Here is a 25,475-nt window from a genome sequence, read left to right as displayed (position 1 = left end):
TTACAACTTGTATCATATTATCAATAAAATATGTTTAGATAAAAAATTAATTATAATAATATAATATTATCAAAAATAGATACTTTAATAACTAAATGTGTTGAAAACATATTATACAGTATATATACTGTATATACTGTGTACAAATAAAACACAATGCTTTGTTATATTAAGTTTATAAATATTTTTWAAAAAATTAATCACAAATGATTAAAATTGTGTTAAATAAATATTTGAATTATATTCTAAAAATTATATCATTATATGATAGTTTTTTTTTGTATAAAACAATAAATACTCTAAAAGTTTCATTGAAAATTACGATAACCATGAAATACAGTATAATGAAGCAATTTATGTCTAAAATAGTAACTATGAATACGAGGGTTGTTACTCTAGTATTTGTACTGTCAAACTACTGGGCATAGTCTACGCCTATCATATAAATAGATTGAATATATAAATATATATAATATTATTTACTGTATATATTTAGTTGTAGTTAGAATTAGGATTTAATTGTAAAGTTGTCCCTTAAGGTAGTGTTAATTATTTGTAATAATGCCGATCGATATCTATTATATTAAATACAGTCCGCCGTGTCGTGCGGTTCATATGGTGGCCAAACAGTTGAACATTGATTTGAACTTYAAAATTGTCGATTTGAGTGAAGGAGAACATTTGAAAGAAGATTTCCTAAAAGTAATATTATTATTATTATTAACAAAATTTTTATAAAAAATAGATATATAATAAAAATTTTGATAGAAATAAAACAAATTAAAACTTGAGAGCAATTATCATATTTTTTATTAACAGCTAAATCCGTTTCATACAATTCCCGTCATTGATGACGACGGCTTTGTTTTGTGGGAAAGTAGGGCTATATTGCAGTATCTGTGCAATCAATACACACCCGACAGCACTCTCTATCCGAAAGACCCTAAGAAGAGGGCTATCGTAGACCGTTGGCTCAACTTTGACCTCTCGTTTTTTAATAACTTTAGAGATGCAGTGGTATGTCTTTGAATGTGTTTTAGTTTATCTCAATTAATACTCAATAATTAAGTTGCTTGTTATAAATAATATTAATTATAATAYATATATATATATATATATATTACCTGTATATGCCATACAAATTAGGCTAAACCCAAATTCATGGACCAGGAGCCAAATGAACAGTCAGTTAAGACTATGAACGATAGCCTCAAACTTGTTGACCAATTAATTGGTAACAATAAGTATTTGACAGGCAATGAGTTAACCATCGCTGACCTATCATTATTGGCTTCAATATTCACGGCTCAACATTATTTGGGCACTTCTTTGGATAACTTTCCTAATGTTAACAATTGGATGACTGAGTTGACCAAAGAGTTACCAGACTTTGATGAGATAAACAAATTTGATCATGGTGATGTTAAACAATATATGGACAAAATGAAAACATTTTTTACTAAATTAATGCAAAAGTAATTTTAATTGAATTAATTTTTATAATATTCAAATTTTATTTTACTCATATAGATTWTTTGCTAATTAATTTCACTTCAATTATTATATAAAAAAACAATAAAGATATTTTTATTATCTATGATTATTATATGATAATGTAATTCATATTTATGTAATTTATAATTAATTTTATCATAAGGATAATAAATTTCAAATATGAAATGTTACAAATTTTACTGTATATTGTGCTAAATAATTATTTGTATAATATAATTAAACAACTATTAATATTAATACTTATAGTTAACAATTAAATGRTTAATAAGTTTAATATTTATTACTATTAATAATAAAAAATTATTAGCAATCAGTGTTAGTATTGTTTATTCATCGTCTCGTTGTCGAGACTCTAGTAATTGTGATTTTACTTTTATATTAATATATTAATAACAAACATAAAATCATTAATACAAAAATGTTAATTTCATTTGTTATACAATATATATTTAAAAGTCATTTAAAGGACATATCACTACATCTCTAAGAAAATTGAAAAATAAAAGATTAAAGTTTAGACAATAGTCTATAAAAATGATTTCCATTAAGTGATATCAGTGATAGATTTTTGATAAATGCCTAAAATATATAACATAACAAATTAAAAAAAATATTTTATAATAATTTTTAAAATTTATATTAAACAATAAGTAAGATAAACTTATCCTTAATCATTTAATTTGTACTAGTTTATATTATATGTGCAATTTGTTTTTATAAAGCTTATTTCAATCACAAGTCTATAACAAGCATTTTATTAGAGTATTAGATGAACACTATTAGACTGTACTGTAGAGTAGATTTTAATTGCATAAACTTTATTAGTTTATTGAATAAATATTTATATAAAAACATTATTTAATTAAGTTTTAATAAACTTATGGAAATTCATATTTTTAATATTGTTGATAAAAGACAAAAATGTTTTCAATACATGATATATAACTTCTATGATATATACCACTGGTGATCAGTATAGTGATTTCTGATTACTTTTGATTAAAATGCACTGTCGAAGCTTATGGTTTATTATAATATATTTCATCTAGCTCAAATACACTGTTACATATTAATTTTAATTAAGTGGTATATTTTATTTAATATTATATAAAAAAGGTTATTAAATTTGTGTATTATAATTTTTTTGTTTTTTATCTTGGTCAGTAATTATGTTTTTAAGTAAGGGACCGTATAATAATCGTGATATCGCCTGATATATACTGTATATCACTTCATTATTTTATATGATTATATAAATTATAAAATTAAAATATAAATCTAAATATTGGATTTAAACCAAAATTTGCAAAATTATTGTTGTTAAATAAATAAAAAGAAAAAATAACATTAAAATCATTTTACGATATTTAAAAAATATTTTAGTTATAATAGTGCGCTTTTTTATATTTATATTACAAAAATAAAATTATTTTTTTTACAAAATAATTATTTACAAGTTAATTATATAATAAAATACAAAATAGTTTAATATAATACATTTAAATTACAATACTATTAATAGTTAAATAACAGGTATTTGAATTACCCAACAATTGATGCAAATCGTCCTTCAAATGTCCAACAATTTTATGACTCATAATATCATTATGTCTTTACAATTATTATTTAATATATATATATATATATATATATATATATATATATATAATGTATTATTGTATTGTATTTGGATGACTAATTTCTGATGTAAAAAACTACAGATAATAATAAATGTATAAATCTTATATTATATGTTAATTTAATTTATTATAAAGAGTTCATACAAAGCCCATTAAATATTGTATAAATGACAATATTATATACAGTATTTCTATATGTTTATATCCACTGTTAATAATTATCAAATAATAATTGCGAATTATATCATATTTTTGTGTTGTTATTAGACAGAGATTCACTTTTTAAAACAATTTATTGAAAACCTTGACAAACATATTATTAAATACAATACTTTAAGCAAAAACATATTATATTTAAAACCATTAACTATTTATATCAAGTGTTTTACATAAAAGTTTGCTGTGAAAACTCAGATTTAAAATATACCGTAAATAAGAAACATAAATATTTTTGAAAACTTATCACAAACTTTAAAATAGACAATAATGTCTATAGATTTGTATATTATGCAATTGAGTCCTCCGTGTAGGTCTGTCCTCATGACCTGTCGGGAGCTTAACATCGATGTCAACATCAAAACTGTTGATCTCAGCGAAGATCAACACAAAACTCCCGAGTTTTTGAAGGTTTGAATTAGAATTTTCAACACTTTTTTATCAATAGTCTATAATACTGTTATATGATTACAATAGTTGAATCCATGTCATACTGTTCCTACACTCGATGATAATGGTTTCGTTATGTGGGAAAGTCGTGCTATTATGCAGTATCTGTGCAATCAATATGCGCCCGATAGTACACTCTACCCGTCAGACCCTAAAAAGCGTGCACTTGTGGATCGTTGGCTTAATTTTGATATGAGTTTTTTGCAGTCACAACGTGAAGGACTGGTATAACAAACAAAATAATTTATATAATTTTTAAAAAACTTGATTTAAATTATTTTTTAATATCTATTGAATGAATAGTTTACAAAACTGTTGACAGGAGTGGATCCACCCGAAGAAAAAGTTAATGCATTGAAAAATAATTTGAAATTATTGGACACATTAATCGGTGACAACAAGTATTTAGTATCCGATAACTTGACTATTGCTGATCTGACAGTATTGGCCACAAGTGTTACACTCGATAACTTGGACTTTGATATTGAATCCTATCCTAACCTAAAGCGCTGGTATAGTATATTGAGCTCAGAGTTACCTTATTTTGAAAAAATTAATCATTTGGACAAAAATGAAGCCAAACATTACTTCGACAAAATTAAGGCTAAAATTGCAGCACAAACTGTCAACAAATAATAGATAATTTATATTATTATATTTCAACAAAATTACCTAAATATTAATAACTTATGATTTTTTTTTAATTATTTTGTTAACATTTTTAAATACTAAATAATGAATATAATAAAATAAAATGTATTAACAAATTTGATACAAATTTTGAATATCAAATTTTAAAATCTTGGAATATTTTTTAATTATAATCTCCTAAATAAAATAATAGACACAAGTTTTAATAATTTTTATAAATAATATTCAATTTTTTATTAATTGTAATAAAATTTTTGTATTATCAAAATAATAATATAATATATACTAAATTATAAATCAACTAATCATTGCACTAAATGCACTAAATTTACAGAATAAATAAAATTGAAATACAATTTCCCATAAACTTGCGGTTTATTAATTTCAAATTTTGCAATTTATATTTATGGCATATTTGTAAATATATTATTGGTTTATCCTATTCAGTGATMTCAACATAAAAATAATAATATATTTTAGTACAAATACAGTTAATAACATTAATAACAGTTAATATATTTAMTACTAATTAATTTTTAACAATTAGATAAATTAAATACTATTTATTTTAATAAATATTAAGATACAAAATTATTTTTAATTTTTTAATGTTATTGACTAAATTTTAAATAATTATTAAACATATTTATTTAGTAAACATGATTGTATATTAAATCAAATATAGACTGTATTGGTTTGCACTAAACTCTACAACTTAACGATTGCGCCGGTATTTAGAAAGTAGGCGTTTCTGGTATTAATATATTTGACTAAACTATATAAGCGGTCGTTTTGAACATATATCACATAAAAATATTTTGAGTRAAAAATTAACTTTCAATTAAATTGTCTTAAAAGTTGTTTAACAATAAATCAAATCAATTATTAAGCAAAATGTCAATTGACTTATACATAAGCAAATACAGTGGGCCCTCCCGTGCCGTTTGGATGACAGTCAAGCAATTGAAACTATCGGTAAATATTAAACACATTGACTTAAGTGAAGGACAACAGTTGGCCCCGGAGTTTGTGAAGGTATGGATTGATTGAAYAAAATTCTAATGATTAGTAAAATAATAACTTAAATGTAATTTTAGATAAATCCTAGCCATACGGTACCCACTATTGTTGACAATGGTTTCGCATTGTGGGAAAGTCGAGCCATTTTGCAATACCTGTGCAACCAATACGCACCCGACAGCTCACTATACCCGAAGGATACAAAAAAGCGAGCAATTGTTGAGCGATGGCTTAATCAAGATTTTTCTCTCGGATATCATCAAAGAGATGTTTTGGTCAGTCAAATGAATTTTTATTAGGCATTAWAAGTATAATAAAAATTAATAATAAATTTTTACTTAATTAGTACCCAACACTTATGGGAGCACCGGTAGCTGAAGACAAGGTTACAGCTTATAAGAATGCATTGAAAGTTATAGACGGATTGATTGGCACAAACAAGTACCTGACCGGAAACGATCTAACCATTGCTGACCTGTCGTTGTTGGCCGCAGCCGTACCGCACGATTGGCTGCCGGCGTTTGATTTGTCAGATGTACCGAACTTCAACCGATGGTATAACCAACTGAAAGGTGAACTGTCCTACTTTGATGAGGTCAACAATATACCTAAAGAACAATTGAATGCTATGGTCGAGAAATATAAGGCAAAGTTTGCACCCAAAGCATAAACATATGATATTATGATATGATATTAAATAATTTAATTTATATGTATTATATAATAATATACTGTTTTATTTTATGATAATCTAACATTCATTTTTTATTAGTATTTATTTAATATTAAATAAAAATTGTTTTTATCGTAATACACAAATTTTTTTATCACTTTAATTGTCTTATTTTTATAAAGTAGTTTTATMATAAAAATATTAAACTTTATTACAAAGAGATACATTATAATAACTACCGGTAATATTAGTACTTAATATAATTGTTAACTAATATTAATTGTGAATATTTAATTAAGTTATAAATGTCTAATAATTAATAAAACATTGAAATTCAATAACTTATTATTATTGAATATTGCTAAATAATTATACAACCATATTATTAAGTTATTTCATTACTGATACATTTTTTTAATTAATCCAATGATTATGATATAAATTAGAAAATTTTAAWAGATATACATTATTATAATGTTTAGTAAATACTGTAAATAAAATTATCGTCTTTTTATATGATACTAACAAAATGTTTAAATAATATTAAGCAAAATACGGTACACTAACAGTTCATAATTAAGTAAAATATAAATTTGAAAATAATTTAATGTTAATTTTGTAATTTAACAATATTGTAATCAACATTTTGTATTCCTGTATCCAAAACACAAAAAACGTTAATATACTAAATTTTAATTACAAAAATGTTTATAATTAGTATTATAATGAATTGAAATTTTTCCAAATATTGTAAATATAAATTTATGTATGAAAAACAGCTATCGGTAATCAATTTTCTTATCATAAAATGAACTAAATATTAGTGCAATTTTAGGCGGACCTAAACAATGCAATAAATTTGATCGATAAATACGATAYAAAAGTTATAATCACTCGTATATTAAATTCAAAAATAACAATTGAAAAACTATAGATAACACTATATTTAATTATTATATACATATTAAATTAATTATTATTTTATCCATATAAGTTAAACAATGTATCTGAGCTTGCATATCTACTATTAATTAATTAATCAATTAATTACCGGTATATAATAAATTTAATAAATTAATATTTTATAAATATTAATAACAACAAGACTAATCTGTATAAATAATTATTATTAGAAAATAAACTTTTTGTACTAAACATAGATTGAAATCAATAGATTTTTCTAGAAATAACAAATATGAAATTAAATAAAATACCGTATTTGCATATACAGTATGTTTATTATTTTTATGGATATATGTAATCAACAAAATAGTATAGTCAAACAACTACAGTACAAAATAATTATCTGAATTGCACTAAACCTTATGGTAATGCCTGACATTTATTGGCGTCAACGCAGTTATCCAACAATTATTACATAACGGCCTTCAGATAACAGTTAGTATATTAAGCGCTAATTTTGTAGAAATTTGATCATTGATTTTATGTCTAACTTTTTGTAAAGTTAATTCAAGTCAATAAATATCAAGTCAAACAAAATGCCGATCGATTATTACGGAACTAAAATGAGTGCCCCGTGTAGGTCAGTGCTTATGACGGCCCGACACCTCAACATTCAGCTCAACCATAAAGCATTGGACTTGTCTACAGGAGAACACTTAAAGCCTGAATTTCTAAAGGTATTGTATTTATAACTTAGTTTATAACATAGTTATTAAGATTAGAAAAACAGTATCAAATAAAAAATAAAAATAATTTATACAGTTAAACCCGGCTCATACCATTCCAACTATAGTGGATAATGGCTTTTCATTGTGGGAAAGTAGAGCAATCATACAATACCTATGCAATCAATACGCACCGGACAACTCTCTGTATCCAAAAGATGCCAAACAAAGAGCATTAGTAGATCGATGTCTTAATATTGACTTCAATTTGGCTTCTCAGCAAAGACTTGCTATGGTTTGACATATAATTTATTATTATTTTTCAGTTTTTTCACATTATTATTATTATTATTATTATTATTATTACAATAGTACCCTAAGCTTGTGGGTGCACCGGTTGATGAGGATAAGGCAACTGCCTATAAAAATACACTGAAAACAATCGACAGTGTCATCGGATCCAACAAATACTTTGCCGGCAATACATTGACGATCGCTGACTTGTCTCTGTTGTCCACTTCAGTAGCACACGAATGGGCTGACTATGACTTGARTGATGTTCCCAATTATAAGAGATGGTCGACACAACTAAAAGCCGAACTTCCCTATTATAAAGACATCAATGATATACCCAAAGCTGAAAGGGATGCCATGTTTGAGAAATACAGAGCCAGATTGGCTGCACAACAAAAATAAAATTTACATTAATATGTAATTTTTTTATAATTAAATCATAATTTAATTTGAATAAAATTTCCAATTGAAAAAAAGATATTAAAACTGATTTTTAAAACTACAACTTGTATTGTATCKATGTATTAATTTTATTAAAAATAAACATAACTACATAAATAATACAATTTGACTATTATTTAATTCAAATTATATGTATTGTAACATTTTAATTATTTTGAAAAATCTTAAAAATATCTTCCTATTTCAAAAAGTATTAAGCTATAAACATTTTTTTWTAAAAATTTATGATTTAAAAAATTAATTGAATTAATAAATAAATAATTTTAAAACAACAAAAAATTTTCGTTAACTTCAATGATATTATTCATCTCTTGATTGACATCAATGACCGCTTGAGATGTCCTATCGTTTGTAGTGACAGTCCTAAGCGCTCGCTTCTTGAGATTCATAAAGTACTCAATAATATCATCTAATTTAGTAAAATTGTTGTCCAATTCATGTGATATATCTTTCAATTGATTCATCTTTGATTCATCCCTTTTGATACATCCAATGCTATCATCACCGCAATAGTTGGACACTTTGCCTACAATTAGCCTATCATTTAACTGATGGATAACTTGCTTTACATCAGATATTTTGGTTTTGGTTTCAGTGTTTGTCACTAAAAGTAATTTTGATATTTGTTTATTGATTTGAAACAATTGTCTTTTGTTATTCACTGAAAGCCACCGATCTGTGCAWTGGGTGTGATATTTGTCGCCAATTTGTGTCAGTATTTGATCCGTATATTGTAATAATTGGTGCCATTTGTGTATCAATTCAAATATTTGTTGTATTACTTCCCTGTGAGTGATTGTCATCGCATTTTCAGCAGATAATTGAAAGTGTGAAGACATTATTGCAAATGTTTTGATTGTAATGTTTGGTTAAAATTTACAATTTGATAAAACCGTTAAAATGTTTTTAAAATATAATAGTTATTATAGCATAACAATCATCAATATTGTAAAGTTAATAAAATCGTTTAATAATAAACTATTAATTATTCTAAAGTAAATCTATAAACAGTWTTTTACAGACTATAGTAATAAAGTTCAGTTTGAATATAAAATTTACAAAATAAATAAAAATTATAAAAATTACAGTGAATTGATATTTTATGTTCAATTATAATATATTTAAAAGATTTCTTTCAATTAAAATTTATTAAAATATAATTAACAACAATTTAATGATTAGAGTATAAAGTTTTTTATTTTATTATAAACACTACTATACATCTAAATATACAAATTAATTATTATAAATTTTATGAAAGTACAGGAGATTGTATAAAAATCTGTGTAATTTATAGCTAATGTCTTAATAATATTTTTAAAAATTTGTTATTTGAGTTAATTAATAATTAAATAAATTTTAAAAATCGCGCTATTTATTTATCATCAAAGTTTATTTGCACTATTTTATTTTTTAAAACTTATACTATAAGAATTTATATAAAATTTACAATGATAAATTATTAAATAATAAAATATAAATAAATAAGCTTGTTTTTAAGTTTAAATAAATATGATTATTATAAAGATTTATTAATAAGTAATATATTTTTGTTTGATAATATCGTACTATTAATTTATTGTATTGAAATATATAAAATACTTTCTACAGTATACAACTATACATTATAATAAATTAATAATAATAATAATAATAATCAAGGTCGCATTCAACATAATAAATTTTGTAAATATTTATAGATAGATTGCTAGACATACAGTAWATGCTTATAAAAATGTTGAGTTCAAAATGTTGAGTTTAAAATAAAATTGATCTAGTGCAACTTTTACAATCAAATTATGTTATATTATATTTTATTTTTAAAATATCAATAACTTTTAATAATTAAAAAATATTAATTATAATTTAATAGAAATATTTTTAGTACATTAAACATTTGTAAACAATTTTTCATATAAAATTATAATTTTTATTAACAATAACGATATTTGCTATGGAAATGACAACATATTATATTTATTGTATTGAAAAACTTGTTGACCTTAAAACTGAAAGTTGTCTGTAATGAAAAAATAATCACAAATATTATAAGTTGTAGTTATACTGTACAGTACTCCTCCTTTTTCTCCATAAAATTTTAATATAAAATCTCCCTKTGCTTAGCTGTAATGTTCAAAATAAACTAAACTTTATTTCAGATTCATTGATAATAATTAACAAATTTTGACAAATAATTTTAAATCTGTAAAAATGTCAATTGATATTTACTCGTTTAAAATGAGTCCATTTTGTCGGTCAGTACTAATGTTGGGCCGAGAGCTCAACATTGACCTAAACGTGATTGAGACAGATCCCGGTGCCGGACAACAGTTTAACGAAACATTTCTTAAGGTTAGTTTTGACTATTATATAATTTTGTATATTTAATTGCATTTTGATTTATAATAATTTTATAATAAAAATTAGTTAATAGTTATTAAACGCATATTTTAATTAGATTATTACAATATATTATTTAATTAATTACGATAATTAATTTTACAGCTAAATCCAATTCATAGTTTACCTACAATTATTGATAATGGATTTGTTTTATGGGAAAGTAGGGCTATACTGCAATATCTGGCCAATAAATACCAACCGGACGGCACTCTCTATCCAAAAGATCCCAAAAAGCGGGCAATAATTGACAGATGGCTTAACTTTGATATGAGTCTCTTAACCACCGTATCTAGAGTTTCGGTGCGTATCGATAGTTGATATTTGCTATTAATAATTATTAATTAATTGTTTTATATTATTGATAGTATTCTAAGACATTTCTCGGTGTTGACCCGACACCCGAAAACTTGACTGCACTTCAAAATAACTTAAAAATAATGAACCAATTGATCGGTGACAACAAGTTTCTAACTGGAGATAATCTAACGATTGCTGACTTGGCATTAGTGGTCACAACATTTCCGCTAACGTTTTCCGGCTATGATTTGACTGACTATCCAAACCTGAATCGATGGCTGACATCATTGCCCACAGAATTACCATATTTTGGTGAAATTAATAATTTCAGTCCGGAATCAATGCTAGAGTGGGCACAAAAAAGTCAGGACTATATTAAGCGCAAACTTCAAAGTTTTTAAATTTAACTATAATATCAATTTTAATTATCAATATTTTTTGTTTCATTTACCGTAATATCAATACTGTAAACTAAAAATATTACGTTTATTATAATATACACTTTATTTTTAATGTAATTACAATTAACTTGTAATTACAATAGTATAATACTTTATATTTGATTATTTTTTAAAATATATAAAAGTATTTAAAAATAAATTTGTTTTGCAATTATTTTCATATTTGTAATTTATTTTTAATTGCATAATATACAATATTATTATAATTATAAATACAGTATTTTTTTAATAATAATAAGTATTTAGTAAATCTAAAGAATATAATGTCAAAAAAATAATTAAATGTTTTGTAATAAATACTATAAAAACAATTTACTGATGATTTCGTTTTGTAAATTTGATGACAGGTATGTGTTTTGGGATCAATGAAAAGGCAAATAAATATTCAAGTTTTTTGTCCGTCTTATCGGTTGCTAAGATGTCATACTTCTGGAGAAATGTTGTCAGATATAGGAAGAGCTCAGCCATAGCTAATACTTCCCCCGGACACGACCTCTTGCCTAATAAATAAACAATAATAACATTAATATAATAATCAAATTCACTATTTATAATATTTTTGTAAAATATAAATTTTTATATTAATATAAATAAATATTTTTACAAACCATATGAAAATGGAGTGAAATGTTCGGGTTTTTGAAAAGTATTTTCATTTGTCAAAAATCTTTGTGGTCTAAACTCTGATGGTTTGTCCCATAAAATCGGATCATTTTCTACGGACCAAAAGTTGACAAATATTTGCGTGCCTTTTGGTATCCTATGGCCACCAATTGTTATGTCTTGAATTGCACTTTAATAAAAACATTATTCAAAATTAATTTAAAAATACACTTTTGTATAATATAATGATATAATTGCTACCATCTTGGTAAGTTTATTGGTGATATTGATCTATAGCGTATAATCTCGTGTATAAACGCTTGTAGATATGGCATATGCTGTCTATATCCGTACTCAGGTATGCTATTTACACCAATGACTTCATCAACTTCTTGTTGTAAACGCTTTTGTATGTCTGGATATGTGGCCAATGCTAACATCGCCCACTCCAGTGTTGTTGTCGTAGTTATAGATCCGGCAGCAAATAAAGCAAATGTATTGCCCTCTAAAGTGTTTGCTATGTTGATTGATTGATAGGACAACAATTAATTTAATTGTATAATAATTAAATGAATACAATTAAGATTGTCTTACGATTGAATGTCGAGTTATCTGAAATGTTTGATTTTTGCATTTCAGTCAAATAGGCGTCGATATAATCACGATTATTGTTGACATCCAATGTTTGTGAATGAGTCTTGATTTCACTCCTAAATTAGTTTTTTTTAATTATTATAAAATTTATTATATTATAAATATATTAGTTTTAAATGAAATACAGTATAAGTAATGATTGTGTAAATACCTGAAATAGTCAGTTAAATATTGTACTCTAAGTCTTGTTTTTCTAAAATCTTCAGGCAATAGAAAGTGTAAATATTTAAATATAAAACCAACTAATTGTGGAAAAAATTGAAAAACACTGAGAAGATTGAGCTTAGGGTCGGGTGTGAGGAACTCGTCGATCACTTTCTTAGCGCTGCTCTCGTAGTCTAGACGTCTGCCAAATATAAAGGCACTGACATTATTGGAAATACTCAATGAAAACAGTTTACGAAATTCAAAATCCCGATCAATGTTTTGGTCAATTTTTTGGCAAACATGAGTGATCTCTCTTCTAATGTGGTCTTCCATCGATGTCTTACCAAATCCCAGATTCCTGAGCTGATGTACCGTAAACTTTCGCTGCTCTCTCCATACCTGTCCACTTAAGGCAGCAAAGCCTTAAAATTGACAACAATATTATGTTATAGATGTTATTACTATTATAAATTAGTAAAGTATTATTAATTTTTATAATGTATTTAACTTACTAATAGGTATGACTGATGTAAAAAAGTTATGTTTAGGTCTATCCAAAATAGTATCCATAGAAAGAGCCTCTTTAATGGTCGGCCAGTCATTTAATATGACTACCGGGTTATTTCCCAATTGAAGTCTATTTTAATTAAGTAATTTATAATTAATTTTAATAAAATATTTTCTTAAACATATAATTAATAATATTACCCAATCACTGGTCCATATTTTTTTGACCACTCAAAAAGTGTCTTCAATGGATCCGATTTGATGAACGGAAGAGAACCAACTAATGGTAGACCAAAAGGACCGGGAGGTAATCTTTTTCTTGATATATAATAACTAAATGTCGACTTTCCGATGAAATAAACAATTAATGACAATAATAAAATTGTAGAGTTTGAATAAATTAACGATAAAATTGTATATAACAACATTTTACATATATTTTAAACTTTAAAAAGCAAAATGTTATTTAACAATATATGTTATAATAAAGATTTAAAAAGTTTTTATACTTGTTTTGCTTTATATACAGTAAATAAAATTATGTGAACCCAAAGTACATATTGCGTACGTATTGAACACATAATTAATGGATAATTATAGTGTTTAAGTACAATGTGTTCACTTAACTTATCATATTATAAAATTTTCAATGTAATCAAATGTTTTGATATTTAATAGTCATCAGATTATTTTATATTATAATTTTTAACTTTTATAACTTAAAATTTATAACTACTGTATATATATTAACTAATTATATTAACATTATGTATAAAAATTAAAACAAATATTTTTAAAAATTATAAGATTCTGATTGAGAATTCCTGAACATCTTAAAAATTTATTTACATATTTTGTATATATTATATTATATTATATTATTTAAAACCTGTTTTCTAATGAACCCAAAGTACTTTGAATAATACAGTATTAGAGTTAAAATCTAATATACTTTATAATGTAAATAAAATAATTTTTATATCAAAGTTTTATAAATATATAATTAAAATAATTTTCTATAAAAAATAAAAAATAATTATATAATATAAATATAGTTTATTAATATTGAGTAATATTCCACTATATTTTAATATATAAGTTACTCTCTCTCTCTCTCTCTCTCTCTCTCTTTCTTTCTTTCTTTCTTTCTTTCTTTCTCTCTCTAGTCTCTAACACATACACATCATACTGTAGTTATCAAGAGTTATGATTGAAAGAGTTAATTGAAGCGGAAAATTGTTTATGAAGTGAAATGTTATTGATTTGATGTCCAATATTATCAAAATTATTGCTTTTATTGTGAATGTTATTGTTGTTATAATAATATTATTTATTTTGGGTAATATAATAGTATGTTTTAGTGTACTCAACGATGATGGACACAACAGTTCATAAAATAAACTATATATACTGTACAGTATATAGTGATAAAGTGATGACAAAATTGTATGAAAAGCACAGTTACTCAATGAAACACCAGTTAATTACTCTCACAATAAATGTGTCGACACTTTCAATGAATTTCATTTTATTAAACTATTTATTAATCCCTTTCTTCAGTTAATCACTAAATTAATATTTTCTTTCATTATTATAACTCTTTTTTCTTTACTTAAACTTATAATTAATATCTTTTAATTATAAAAAATTTTATTTTATTAATAATATAATAGTTATTTTTTGTTAATAAATTTRTAAAACTTTTCTTATATAAAATATTATATAAATTTATGTAAAATAAAATCATAGTTTTATATAAAATTGGAGTCGTATTTATACTAGAAAATGTTTAATTATTTTAATATATTTAATATTATTAACAATAATAATTTGAAAGTAAACATTAAAGTAAAAGTTTGCGACAATTATCAGAAAAAAATGTTAATAACTGAAAATATTTATAAAAGTATAATATTGTTTTTCTCGCCCAATGATCGCTTTTATTACACCTATTTTTAGATAATATATACTAATTACTATATTTATATTTCTATATATTTCTGTTTTCATCGACAAATATTTTTAAAAAATAAATAAATATTTATTATATTTAAAATTTGTATAATAATAATAATAATAAGTTAGCATTTTATTTATAGCTATTTATAATTTTTGTTGTTGAATTCAATTTATTTAAAATGTAAATTATGTATAATATGAATAATATATTTGTATATATAAAAACAATATAATATATATTTTTGTTGATTTTTTTTTGTAAAATTTAATATTCAAAAAGTAATTTAAATTGTTTCTTTGTCTCTATCTTTTCATATTTTACTATTTATATTACAAAAAATGTTTTTTAGTAAAGTAAAAATATAGTAAATATTGACTCAAAAATTTTATATAATATATCAAATTTCAATATCTATATGTTATATATGTATAGAAATAAATAAATAAAGAGAGAAAGTTGAGACAAAACCATTCAAAATGTAAAATATTTTATTTTAACTTTTATTTGTTGATTTCAATAGTAAATTCACTAGTTTTATTCAATACTAGATATATATATAAATTATAATACAGTAAATATTGAAAAATAGGAACAAATATTGATAATACAATTGATTGAATGAGAGAATTACAATACTATTGCTTTAAAAGATATTTTTGTGTAAAACCTTTTTAGTAATTGTCGTTAAGATTGTAAAGTAAAAAGTAGTAAAATATTTTATAAAACACTCGTTGTATACAAACTTTATTTTTTACATTTGTATTTGATATCAAATTTTAGTTTCTAATATTATTCTAATATAATTTATATAATGTCATACATATCATACAACTTTTGCATTAAATTTTCAAGCGATATATACGTAACAAATAACTTGATTGACACGTATCTTCAATTTATATTTATATTTGTTTTGTCATATTGTGATGTATTTGTAAAATACACATTGAATTTGTCAGCATAAAGATTTTCAAATGATATATCATTTATATATTTAGATTACTACCAATTTATTTCTATATATCTAATAAATAATTATAAATAAATAAATTGTGTATTAATAAATTATAAATCCTATATATTTTTATRCTATAAATACAGTACTAATAACATTAGTAAATAAAAAGAATATAAATACGGTATGATTTTATTAATATTAATAACATTTTTACTGTTTACTATAAACTAAGTATTAATAACATACATATAATTTATATAATTAAACAATAAATTTCCAATAACTACGAAATGAATTGTAAACAATCAATAATTGAAAGTTAGTAAGAGTTTGTAATTGATTTGAATGATGTCTTTAAAAAATAAGATCCTATTTTGTAAATATCATATAAAGTGTTCATTGAGTAAATATATTGATGAAAAACACTATCGGATTTGTTGTCAATAAAATCTGCATCACATTCAACATTCAATACATATGTGTTTGCAATCATTTTATAGAAAACATGATCTGAATTGCATTGAAATGTATTGAATATGCGATTAGTTGACAAATCTCATATCATATAACTTTCTCTCTCTCTCTCTCTCTCTCTCTCTCTCTCTCTCTCTCTCTCTCTCTCTCTCTCCGGCATATAAATTGACATTCAATTACATTTCAAGTAATATTTACCAAAATTGTCATAACTTATTCATAGATTACATTAAATGAATTCAATTAATGTATTRAACAACACTATTATTATATTGATTGATAAATAGATTTATAGTTAATAAAAACATTTTTGGTTTGTAATTTCTTTATTTGAAAAAAWTATTTATTTAATTTAATACATCACACRTAATATATCATATATACTATACTATAAGTCTGGGGGTAAATCTCCCAAATCTATGTCTGGGTTAAGCGGCTTTACCCCCTACCCCCAGATCGCATTACTGATGAATATCTCTTTTTCTAAAAAAATGAGTCAAAACAAATTAGTTAATAATATAAACAGTAATATTAACCTAAAATATCAATCCATTAAAATCGTATGTTTTTTTGTTTTGTCTTTTTCTTTCGTTTTTGTTTTTTATTTTYCCAGTCTTTAAATATMATAATAATAGTAATTTTTAGTATTAGCCAAATAGATATCCCTAACCACATACCCAATAACCCACCAAAACTTGATAGTAATTCAATGAATGTGGTTTCGGGTAAATGTTTGTACACTCTATCGGGTAATGAGTTGTGTTCAATACGTATCTCTAAATTGGTATTCAATGGTGTTTTCTCCACGACTTTCATGTTATATATTCTTGTAATACAATTGTTTGCATACTTTTGTTCGCATATAAAATAACATTTCCTACTAATAACACAACCAACCCATACAATCCCAACATCATATGAAAAGTAACTAAATTTTTCATTTTTATGACTTTCATTTAAATAATGTTCCCGTCGTAGGAGTTGATCGCGAATATATATATTTTGAAGAGTAAACCTATTATTTTTATCTAATTTGTTTAACTCTCGACACCGATCTCTATAACATTGATCCAAACATTGTGTTACAAAATCTCCTCTAAGTTTATCATAACTATCGGTATTCAGTCTATAGTCAATACAATTGGTTTCATAAAAAGGTGGTAAAAGATGTTTTTGTATTTCATTATAAGTGATAATAACTTTTGATGGCAACTGAGTTGTTATAAAATATTCAGATGTGATCTGAGGTATTAGGTTTGGTGAGTGAATACTTACAGATAATTCTCGATAGTCTCTATGGTTTGGATACCATTTATTATGTGGTTTATATATAAGTAAAATATGGTCTATTTCTGTCTCAAAATTACGCCATTTTGGGTTTAAATCACTAAAATAAGTGAAACATTTAAAGAGTGTTGGCGTGGATGACATGGATTCAAATGGTTGCGAATCTATCAATATTTCTTCACTTAAATTACTATTGATTGTTACGACTGATACCTGTATTTCATGTGATTTTCTCACATTTAATGTTATATTTTCAAAGAGTTCATAAATTGTAGGTCTTTTAGACTTCAATTTGTTCCACATTTGAGTGTAAATAGACTTTAATTGATCCATTAAACGATTGTTATTTTTGTTATTTTTGTCATTTTTAACTTTACTAATTAGATCCATATATTGATGATATGTATTGTTATAAAATGGATCCGTCGAGTAATAGAGACCCGTGTTTTCCACTGACATAATTGATTTGAAACATAATGTAATTCCCGGTATTTTACTGACTTTAAGTCTACCAAATTCAGTGCTCACTATTGTCCTTCCGCTCAAATAGTTTTCAATTAATAGTTTTGTTTGATAAATAAATCCATAAATAGATAATAGTAATAAAATTTAAAAAAATAATTTAATAACTTTTATTTTATTGTTAATTGCTTTAAAATTATGTTACAAAAAACACGGTTTCTTGCCATATCTCTAGATCTATAAAAATATTCTTAAAAACATTAATTAATATTAATAAAATAAACAAAATATTTCCCCAAAAATAACAATTATTTATTAATAACAATAACAAATCTTAAATTACAATTAAATAAAAACTCTATTAACTGATTAAAACATTGAAACCCATACTAATGACAATATGTCATAATATTACAATTACTTTTATAATAAAATATACAATAATAAAAATATATATGTTGTACATACCATGCGTACAACATTTACAATTGTATTAAAATAATAAATAATACAAATAATTATAAAATATAAATTGCGTAACAATTATGTAAAATTTTATTTTTTGGTTGCTGTTAAATTCTCTTAGATTTATTACTAGTTTTTAAAGGCATTGTTATATATATATATATATATATATATATATATATATTTTCTATTTTAAATTTAATAAATGTATTTAAGTTATTAATTTGAGTATGACATTTACTATTTATGAATTTATATTATGAAAAATTGATGTAATTTAATTAATTTTAATTTGTTTTGTATTATTATTATTTGTCTATCTTTATTAATAGGTTAACCCTAAAATAAAATATATTTATTACTGTTTTATTATTACAAGTTGATAGTTAAGATAGTTTTGCATATATTACTATATATTTAACAATCAATTAAATTTAATTATTTATATTTTGTAATCTATATGTTATAATCAATAAAATATTTATTTATTTAGTTTTACTTATTTAGATTTAATGCTAGAAGTATTTTTACTAAATAACATAAATATTATTATTTAAATTAAAATAAAAAAGTTTATAATCTATAGCTAAAATAACATTTTTTATTTCATTGGATAAAAACAAATTAATAAAAAATTTCATTACAAAATAGACAACTATTTCAATTATTTTAAACTTAGACTAAATTTATATTGTATTTGAATTAGAATTATTAGCTGACCATGATAAATTTTGATATCTAATTTTCAGTTTATATTATCAATATGATAAAATTTTATATATATTTATATCAAAATAAACTTTCATCAATGTACTAATTAAATTTATAAATTACAATTTCTTATAAATATATTTTTATATTGTTTAAAATAATAAACCTAGCACATTTGTTTGGGGATTATTTAATAATTGAATATGCTGTTTTAGACTTTAATGGATGAAAAAGTTGAAAGTTAGTAACAAATTATAATTAAAATAATTTTTTATTGCATTAATATTTAAATCCACGTTTAATTTGAAATAATATTTATTTTTACGTAAAAAAATATTGCATTTACTGTATTTTATTACTTTGTTTAAAATTAGGTTTCCGTAGTGGGGGTGGATTAGGAAGTGGTGGGCGGGTTGTGTTTGTGTTAGTGATAGTTGGGTATATTTGGGATAATTAAATGATAATTATTTATTTTAATTGATTTATATATATAATTAGATATATTTGTTGCTCATAAACTATCAATTGATACATTATGTTCCTATTAGTAAATATAAACATAATTTTGTTAATAACAAATAATAATAATATATTGCTATTATAGATGATTAACTTGAATGACATACTTTTATGGAGTCTAATCAATCAAATTAATATTAAGTATATAATAATTGTTGTGAGATTGCACTGTATATACTTATCTTTGTTATTGTATTAGTATTTGATTCAATTGATCCCAATGTCTTATATTTTAATATCTAATCTTTAATCTAATAAATTTAATTATAATATAAAATTTCTATCTCATGATTATTTAATAAATAATTAGTGTTTTCTTTTAGTTATTTTATTTAACTATATAATTAATTTATTAATTTATTGCGTAAGTTAAATAGTATTAAAATTGATAATGATTTTTAAAAAATAATAATGTTATTTAATAATTTATATATAYTTTAAATAATTAATTTACGTTTTTTAAAACAACATAATACATTGTCAAATGTCAAATAATTATACTATGAATTTAATTAAAATTTATATATCATCAAAAATATTAAATGTTTCATATAATTTACATCAAAAATATTATTTTAATTAACATTTTCATATAAATTTTATTTATTGTATATTATACTACTAAATATATAGTTTACAAGTATTTATATATATTTTAATTAATTTGAATATAACTTTGAATAACATTAAAATTATTACATTAATATTGCATATTATTTGTTAATAATTAGTGGACACTAAAAATGCCATTTTAAGTGATAATATGTATGATATATTCATTAACCTAAATATCTGTTTATAACTTATCATTTATAACATCATTTTATGAAACTATTTATAGTTATATACCTGAATGTAAAGTAATTGCTAAATATTATACTCTATATCTATATAAATATTGGTTATTATCTATTTTATTAATGACTGATTAAATGACATTTCAACTGATATATACAGTATATATGATATATTTTGTATAACTACTGTAGCTTTACTATTGGTATTGATATATATATATATATATATAATTATTTAATATTTGCTGATTATATAGTCTATTAAGTTATTAAAAATGATCCTGATTCAAAGTGCATATCACATTACTGTATGACTTTTATGAGACCATATACTGTACTTTTCACGAACTCCTGAAAGGAGTGCGTATATGCATTCTAAAAGTCTGTCTGTCTGTCCCATGAGGACATGTGTTCGAATCCACGATCTGTTACACATTTTTTTGAATTTTTTTCTTTCTTAAGTTAAGGAGTTCGTATGGAAATGCTTTTGAAGCATTCTCAACTGGTTTGTATTATTGTCTATACCCAGGCATAGGGACTCAAATGTCTATGTTTACTTAATAGATTAAAATATTTTAAAATAACTAATAACACACAAAAAATTTTGTATACAAGTTTACATATACATATAAACTATTTGAATGTTTTTGTTTTTAAAATTTATATGAATCTAATTACTGATTAAAAATAAGTAAAAAAGTTAAAATAACTTTTTGATAACTTTAAGATGATTATAATATTATAACATTATTGATGTTCAAAATTATAATAAATAAAATAATTATTCATAGATAACATAATAATTTTTATTTAGTTTACCGGTAAAAGTTTTTAAAAATACATTACAATAAATAATAACTAAACTATGACTTAGATAAAATATTTATTTAATTTGTACTAGACTATACGTGTGATTACTTTAATAATGATACTTTTCATAAATTATAATAATAGCTAAAAAATTCCTATTTATAAAGTTAATCACTGGTCTATACTATAGATTTATGACATTATGACTAACACTAAGTTTATTGTAAGGAAACGATTCTCTATACCCAAACTAGTCGTTACTTGTTTTTTGAATTGTCATTTCAACGCATAGATTGGGTACAAACAACATAACAACAGATAACTGTTGCCAATCAGGGATTTAAACCAAATTGTATTTTAGGCATTTAGTCGATGCCTTAGCCATTTCGGCCACCGAGCAATTGGAATATTAAGTTATTACATTATATACCGTATTATATAACATAATTATTACAAATGATAAAAATATGTAAGTTATTAATTCATTATTAGTAATTTAATAATATTGTTTAAGATTTTAAATGCATTTTTTGATACATTATATTGGTATATATATGTATATAAAATATTTTAAATATTGATTATTTAATTGAATATTAATATAAATTCTATTATATAATCTTTATATTTAAAAAATTGTATTTTTTATAAGAACTTTTTACTGATATTAATTTAATGGTATAGTATTAACACATTTCGTATTAGTTTTTATATTTAGAAGATAATCGTTTTATTAATTAAAAATTTTAATTTAATCAAATTAGTATAAATCATATATCTAATTTATTTGGATATAATTAAATATAGATATAAAATTAATATATTTAATAATAATTAATAAAAWTTTTTWAAAAAAGGTTTAAATAATTTTATTCTAAAACTTAAAGTTAAACTATTAATAATTTTTGATCAAGTTCAAAATTGATTAATTTGAATAATTTTATTGTAACTATATTTATATTGTATGTACAAAATGTTTTTATGCAAAAATAATTATCAATTATAATAATCATTTGCTTAATATAATGTTATTGTTTATGAATTTGATTTAATAAAGTTGTGATTTAATATTTAGTTTTGTTTAATATGGAAATCAATAAAATAATATTTTGTGTTATTTTAATTGCAGTTATTTTATGGATAACCAAAATGATTGTTAACTTTTGTCACTCACTAAGTATATCTAATAAATTCAAAAACTAATATTATATATAATATTGATTTTTAAAAATAATTTCATTATATATCAATCCAGGGTTAAGTAAGGGGGGGGGTTAGGGCTAAAGCCAAAATAACCCATAAGATCGAGATTTTGGGATTTTGTCCCCAGACTTTTTTGACCAAATTGATTTCGCCGCCGAATTTTTTTTTGCAGTTTATGAAAATTTTAATTTTAATTGATACTATTTTAGTAAATGTTATTATGTTTTTAAAATTTATATAAATAATTATTAATTAAAAATAAGTAAAATAGTTATAAAAGCACGTTAAAACTCATCTAAAAATAACATTTTAAAAATTAAAATATTCAACTAAAAAATTAAAAATTACCTATTTGTCAAAAGACAGTAATCATAATACAATTTAAATGGAAGTTTAAAATAAATAAAGTTAGTAAAACAATAAATACTTATAATATAAAGTTTTATTAATAATTTTTAATTTTTAATTCCAAGATTTTTCGAGAATTTTGTAAATTTCTCCCCACCCTACCCCCCCCCTCTAAAATCCAAAACCTTGCTTAAACCTGATATCAATCATATAATTAGGATATAGTGTTGATTGTAATGATCAAAATAATACAAAAGTATTTGAGTGTATRTAGATTATTCACAATTAATTTATTGTTATCAATTTAAAAATAAATTTATTTTTAAAATAAAAACATTTTCAACTAACTTGTAATATGAAAAATTATTTTATATTTACTCAACTAAAACTTAACACTTAATATTATTTTAATTATATTATTAAGTTGATTACTAGCTTAGTAAAGTAGCAATGTCTATTGTTTATTTTGTTAATTAATTAAATTAATTATTAAAATAATACTCATTTTATAAATAGCTAACTAATATACAGTAGTTTTTTAAGTGAGTAAAAATTGTAAAGACTATGAATGACAATAATAATAGTAAAGATTTTGTACAGAATTATGTATATTCAGTGATTATCTGTATATATATTATCATAATTATAATATTTGGTTTAATTGCTAGATTTGGCCGAAACTGTTATATTAGAGAAAGTATGACTAAACAATTGACATTCAAAAAAATTAGTTTACATTTTTAATTTAGTTAATGTTTTTAATTAATTATAATTTTTTCTGAAATAATATCAAAATTAAATAACGATTATTGTGTTAATTACTAATTATGTTTATTAATAGTTTGCGATACATGTGATGGCATTGAGTTAAAGACATTCAAATCATCTAATTATTACAATGATGTGATAAATAGTCCGTCCATTTCAGGTAATAAAAAGATTATTTCAATTATTATAATTTTCATTAGAAAAAAGTTTCTATAATTTGTTTATTAATTTATTTGTTTTATTTATTACTAAAAAAGTGGACATCAATGTCAATGATAAGAAATTGATGGAAATGATTGATATTGCCGTACAAACGGATCCATTGGCACCAATCAAAAGATACAGTAATAAATTAAATCTATTTTTAAATTTGAAAGTAATTTATTATTATTATTTATAATAGTAAAGAAACCCCAAAGAGTGTACGCTATTGTGCACGTGTAAGACACGAGTGAAAGTGTGTGGGATTGCACTTTCATATTCAAAATATCTTAAAATCATAAATCAATTTTTTCAATTAATTTATTTTAATAATGTATTAATATTTGAATTAATATATGATTTAATGTATAATTTAAATTTTTCTATAATATATACAATTTCTATAACATCTAGAAGTAGTTAAATATATAATTATTATAAATTGTTGTAATGTATATGATTTATAAATAGTATATTTAATATACAGTAAACATTTCTTTTTATGCAGTATAGGAGTGGGTACAATAAAAACTAACAACTAATACAGTAATATATAAATTAATTAATTAACTTAATTTGTTTCAAAAATTAAATTATTATTACACCATATAATAAATAAATATTAAAGTGTCTTAAATATTTAATTTTCTGATAATTTAATGCAATTAAAAGTTAACAAAAAATTGACGGTTGGTGTAACGTTATAAGGAAATTTAATGTAGCTTTATTATTAATAATTAATAAACATTCTGTCAAATTATTAATACTTATTATTTATTTTGTTATTTGTTTTGAAATCTGTTTTAAGTATTATTTTAAATAATTCTTTTCTAACTAAAATATTAAATTTAAATTTGACTGAAAAATGTGATCTAATTATTTAAAACATTT

General features: G+C 22.5%; 5 protein-coding genes across 5 annotated transcripts; 4 read left to right on the top strand and 1 right to left on the bottom strand.

The window, feature by feature from the left end:
* Positions 1–416: 416 nt before the first annotated feature.
* LOC128963372 (uncharacterized) lies at positions 417–4,479 on the top strand. The gene is made up of 6 exons (XM_054309874.1): positions 417–702; positions 820–1,017; positions 1,147–1,443; positions 3,636–3,782; positions 3,849–4,046; positions 4,125–4,479. Exons 1-6 carry the CDS (start codon positions 562–564, stop codon positions 4,455–4,457), a joined length of 1,314 nt encoding a protein of 437 aa, XP_054165849.1. The 5' UTR covers positions 417–561; the 3' UTR covers positions 4,458–4,479.
* Positions 4,480–5,225: 746 nt separating this feature from the next.
* LOC128963126 (glutathione S-transferase 1-like) lies at positions 5,226–6,162 on the top strand. The gene is made up of 3 exons (XM_054309604.1): positions 5,226–5,507; positions 5,570–5,767; positions 5,839–6,162. Exons 1-3 carry the CDS (start codon positions 5,367–5,369, stop codon positions 6,160–6,162), a joined length of 663 nt encoding a protein of 220 aa, XP_054165579.1. The 5' UTR covers positions 5,226–5,366.
* A 1,382-nt stretch (positions 6,163–7,544) lies between these two features.
* LOC128963370 (uncharacterized) lies at positions 7,545–11,739 on the top strand. The gene is made up of 7 exons (XM_054309873.1): positions 7,545–7,805; positions 7,891–8,088; positions 8,166–8,474; positions 9,218–9,282; positions 10,733–10,901; positions 11,055–11,252; positions 11,318–11,739. Exons 1-7 carry the CDS (start codon positions 7,665–7,667, stop codon positions 11,648–11,650), a joined length of 1,413 nt encoding a protein of 470 aa, XP_054165848.1. The 5' UTR covers positions 7,545–7,664; the 3' UTR covers positions 11,651–11,739.
* A 283-nt stretch (positions 11,740–12,022) lies between these two features.
* Positions 12,023–15,148, bottom strand: LOC128963369 (cytochrome P450 2J3-like). Its single transcript, XM_054309872.1, has 8 exons — positions 15,110–15,148; positions 13,823–13,965; positions 13,627–13,751; positions 13,119–13,536; positions 12,908–13,023; positions 12,575–12,830; positions 12,319–12,503; positions 12,023–12,210 (listed from the first exon to the last, which is right to left on the bottom strand). Exons 1-8 carry the CDS (start codon positions 15,146–15,148, stop codon positions 12,023–12,025), a joined length of 1,470 nt encoding a protein of 489 aa, XP_054165847.1.
* A 9,018-nt stretch (positions 15,149–24,166) lies between these two features.
* Positions 24,167–24,850, top strand: LOC128963407 (uncharacterized). Its single transcript, XM_054309912.1, has 4 exons — positions 24,167–24,312; positions 24,457–24,543; positions 24,641–24,727; positions 24,787–24,850. The coding sequence occupies exons 1-4, from the start codon at positions 24,180–24,182 to the stop codon at positions 24,825–24,827; spliced, it is 348 nt and encodes a 115-aa protein (XP_054165887.1). The 5' UTR covers positions 24,167–24,179; the 3' UTR covers positions 24,828–24,850.
* Positions 24,851–25,475: the final 625 nt, after the last annotated feature.

The sequence above is a fragment of the Oppia nitens genome, unplaced genomic scaffold (assembly GCF_028296485.1).
Source record: "Oppia nitens isolate AA-2021 unplaced genomic scaffold, nextdenovo-longstitch-racon4-pilon3 scaffold7_pilon_pilon_pilon, whole genome shotgun sequence".
NCBI lineage: Eukaryota > Metazoa > Arthropoda > Arachnida > Sarcoptiformes > Oppiidae > Oppia > Oppia nitens.
This window is presented reverse-complemented; position numbering and strand designations above follow the sequence as displayed.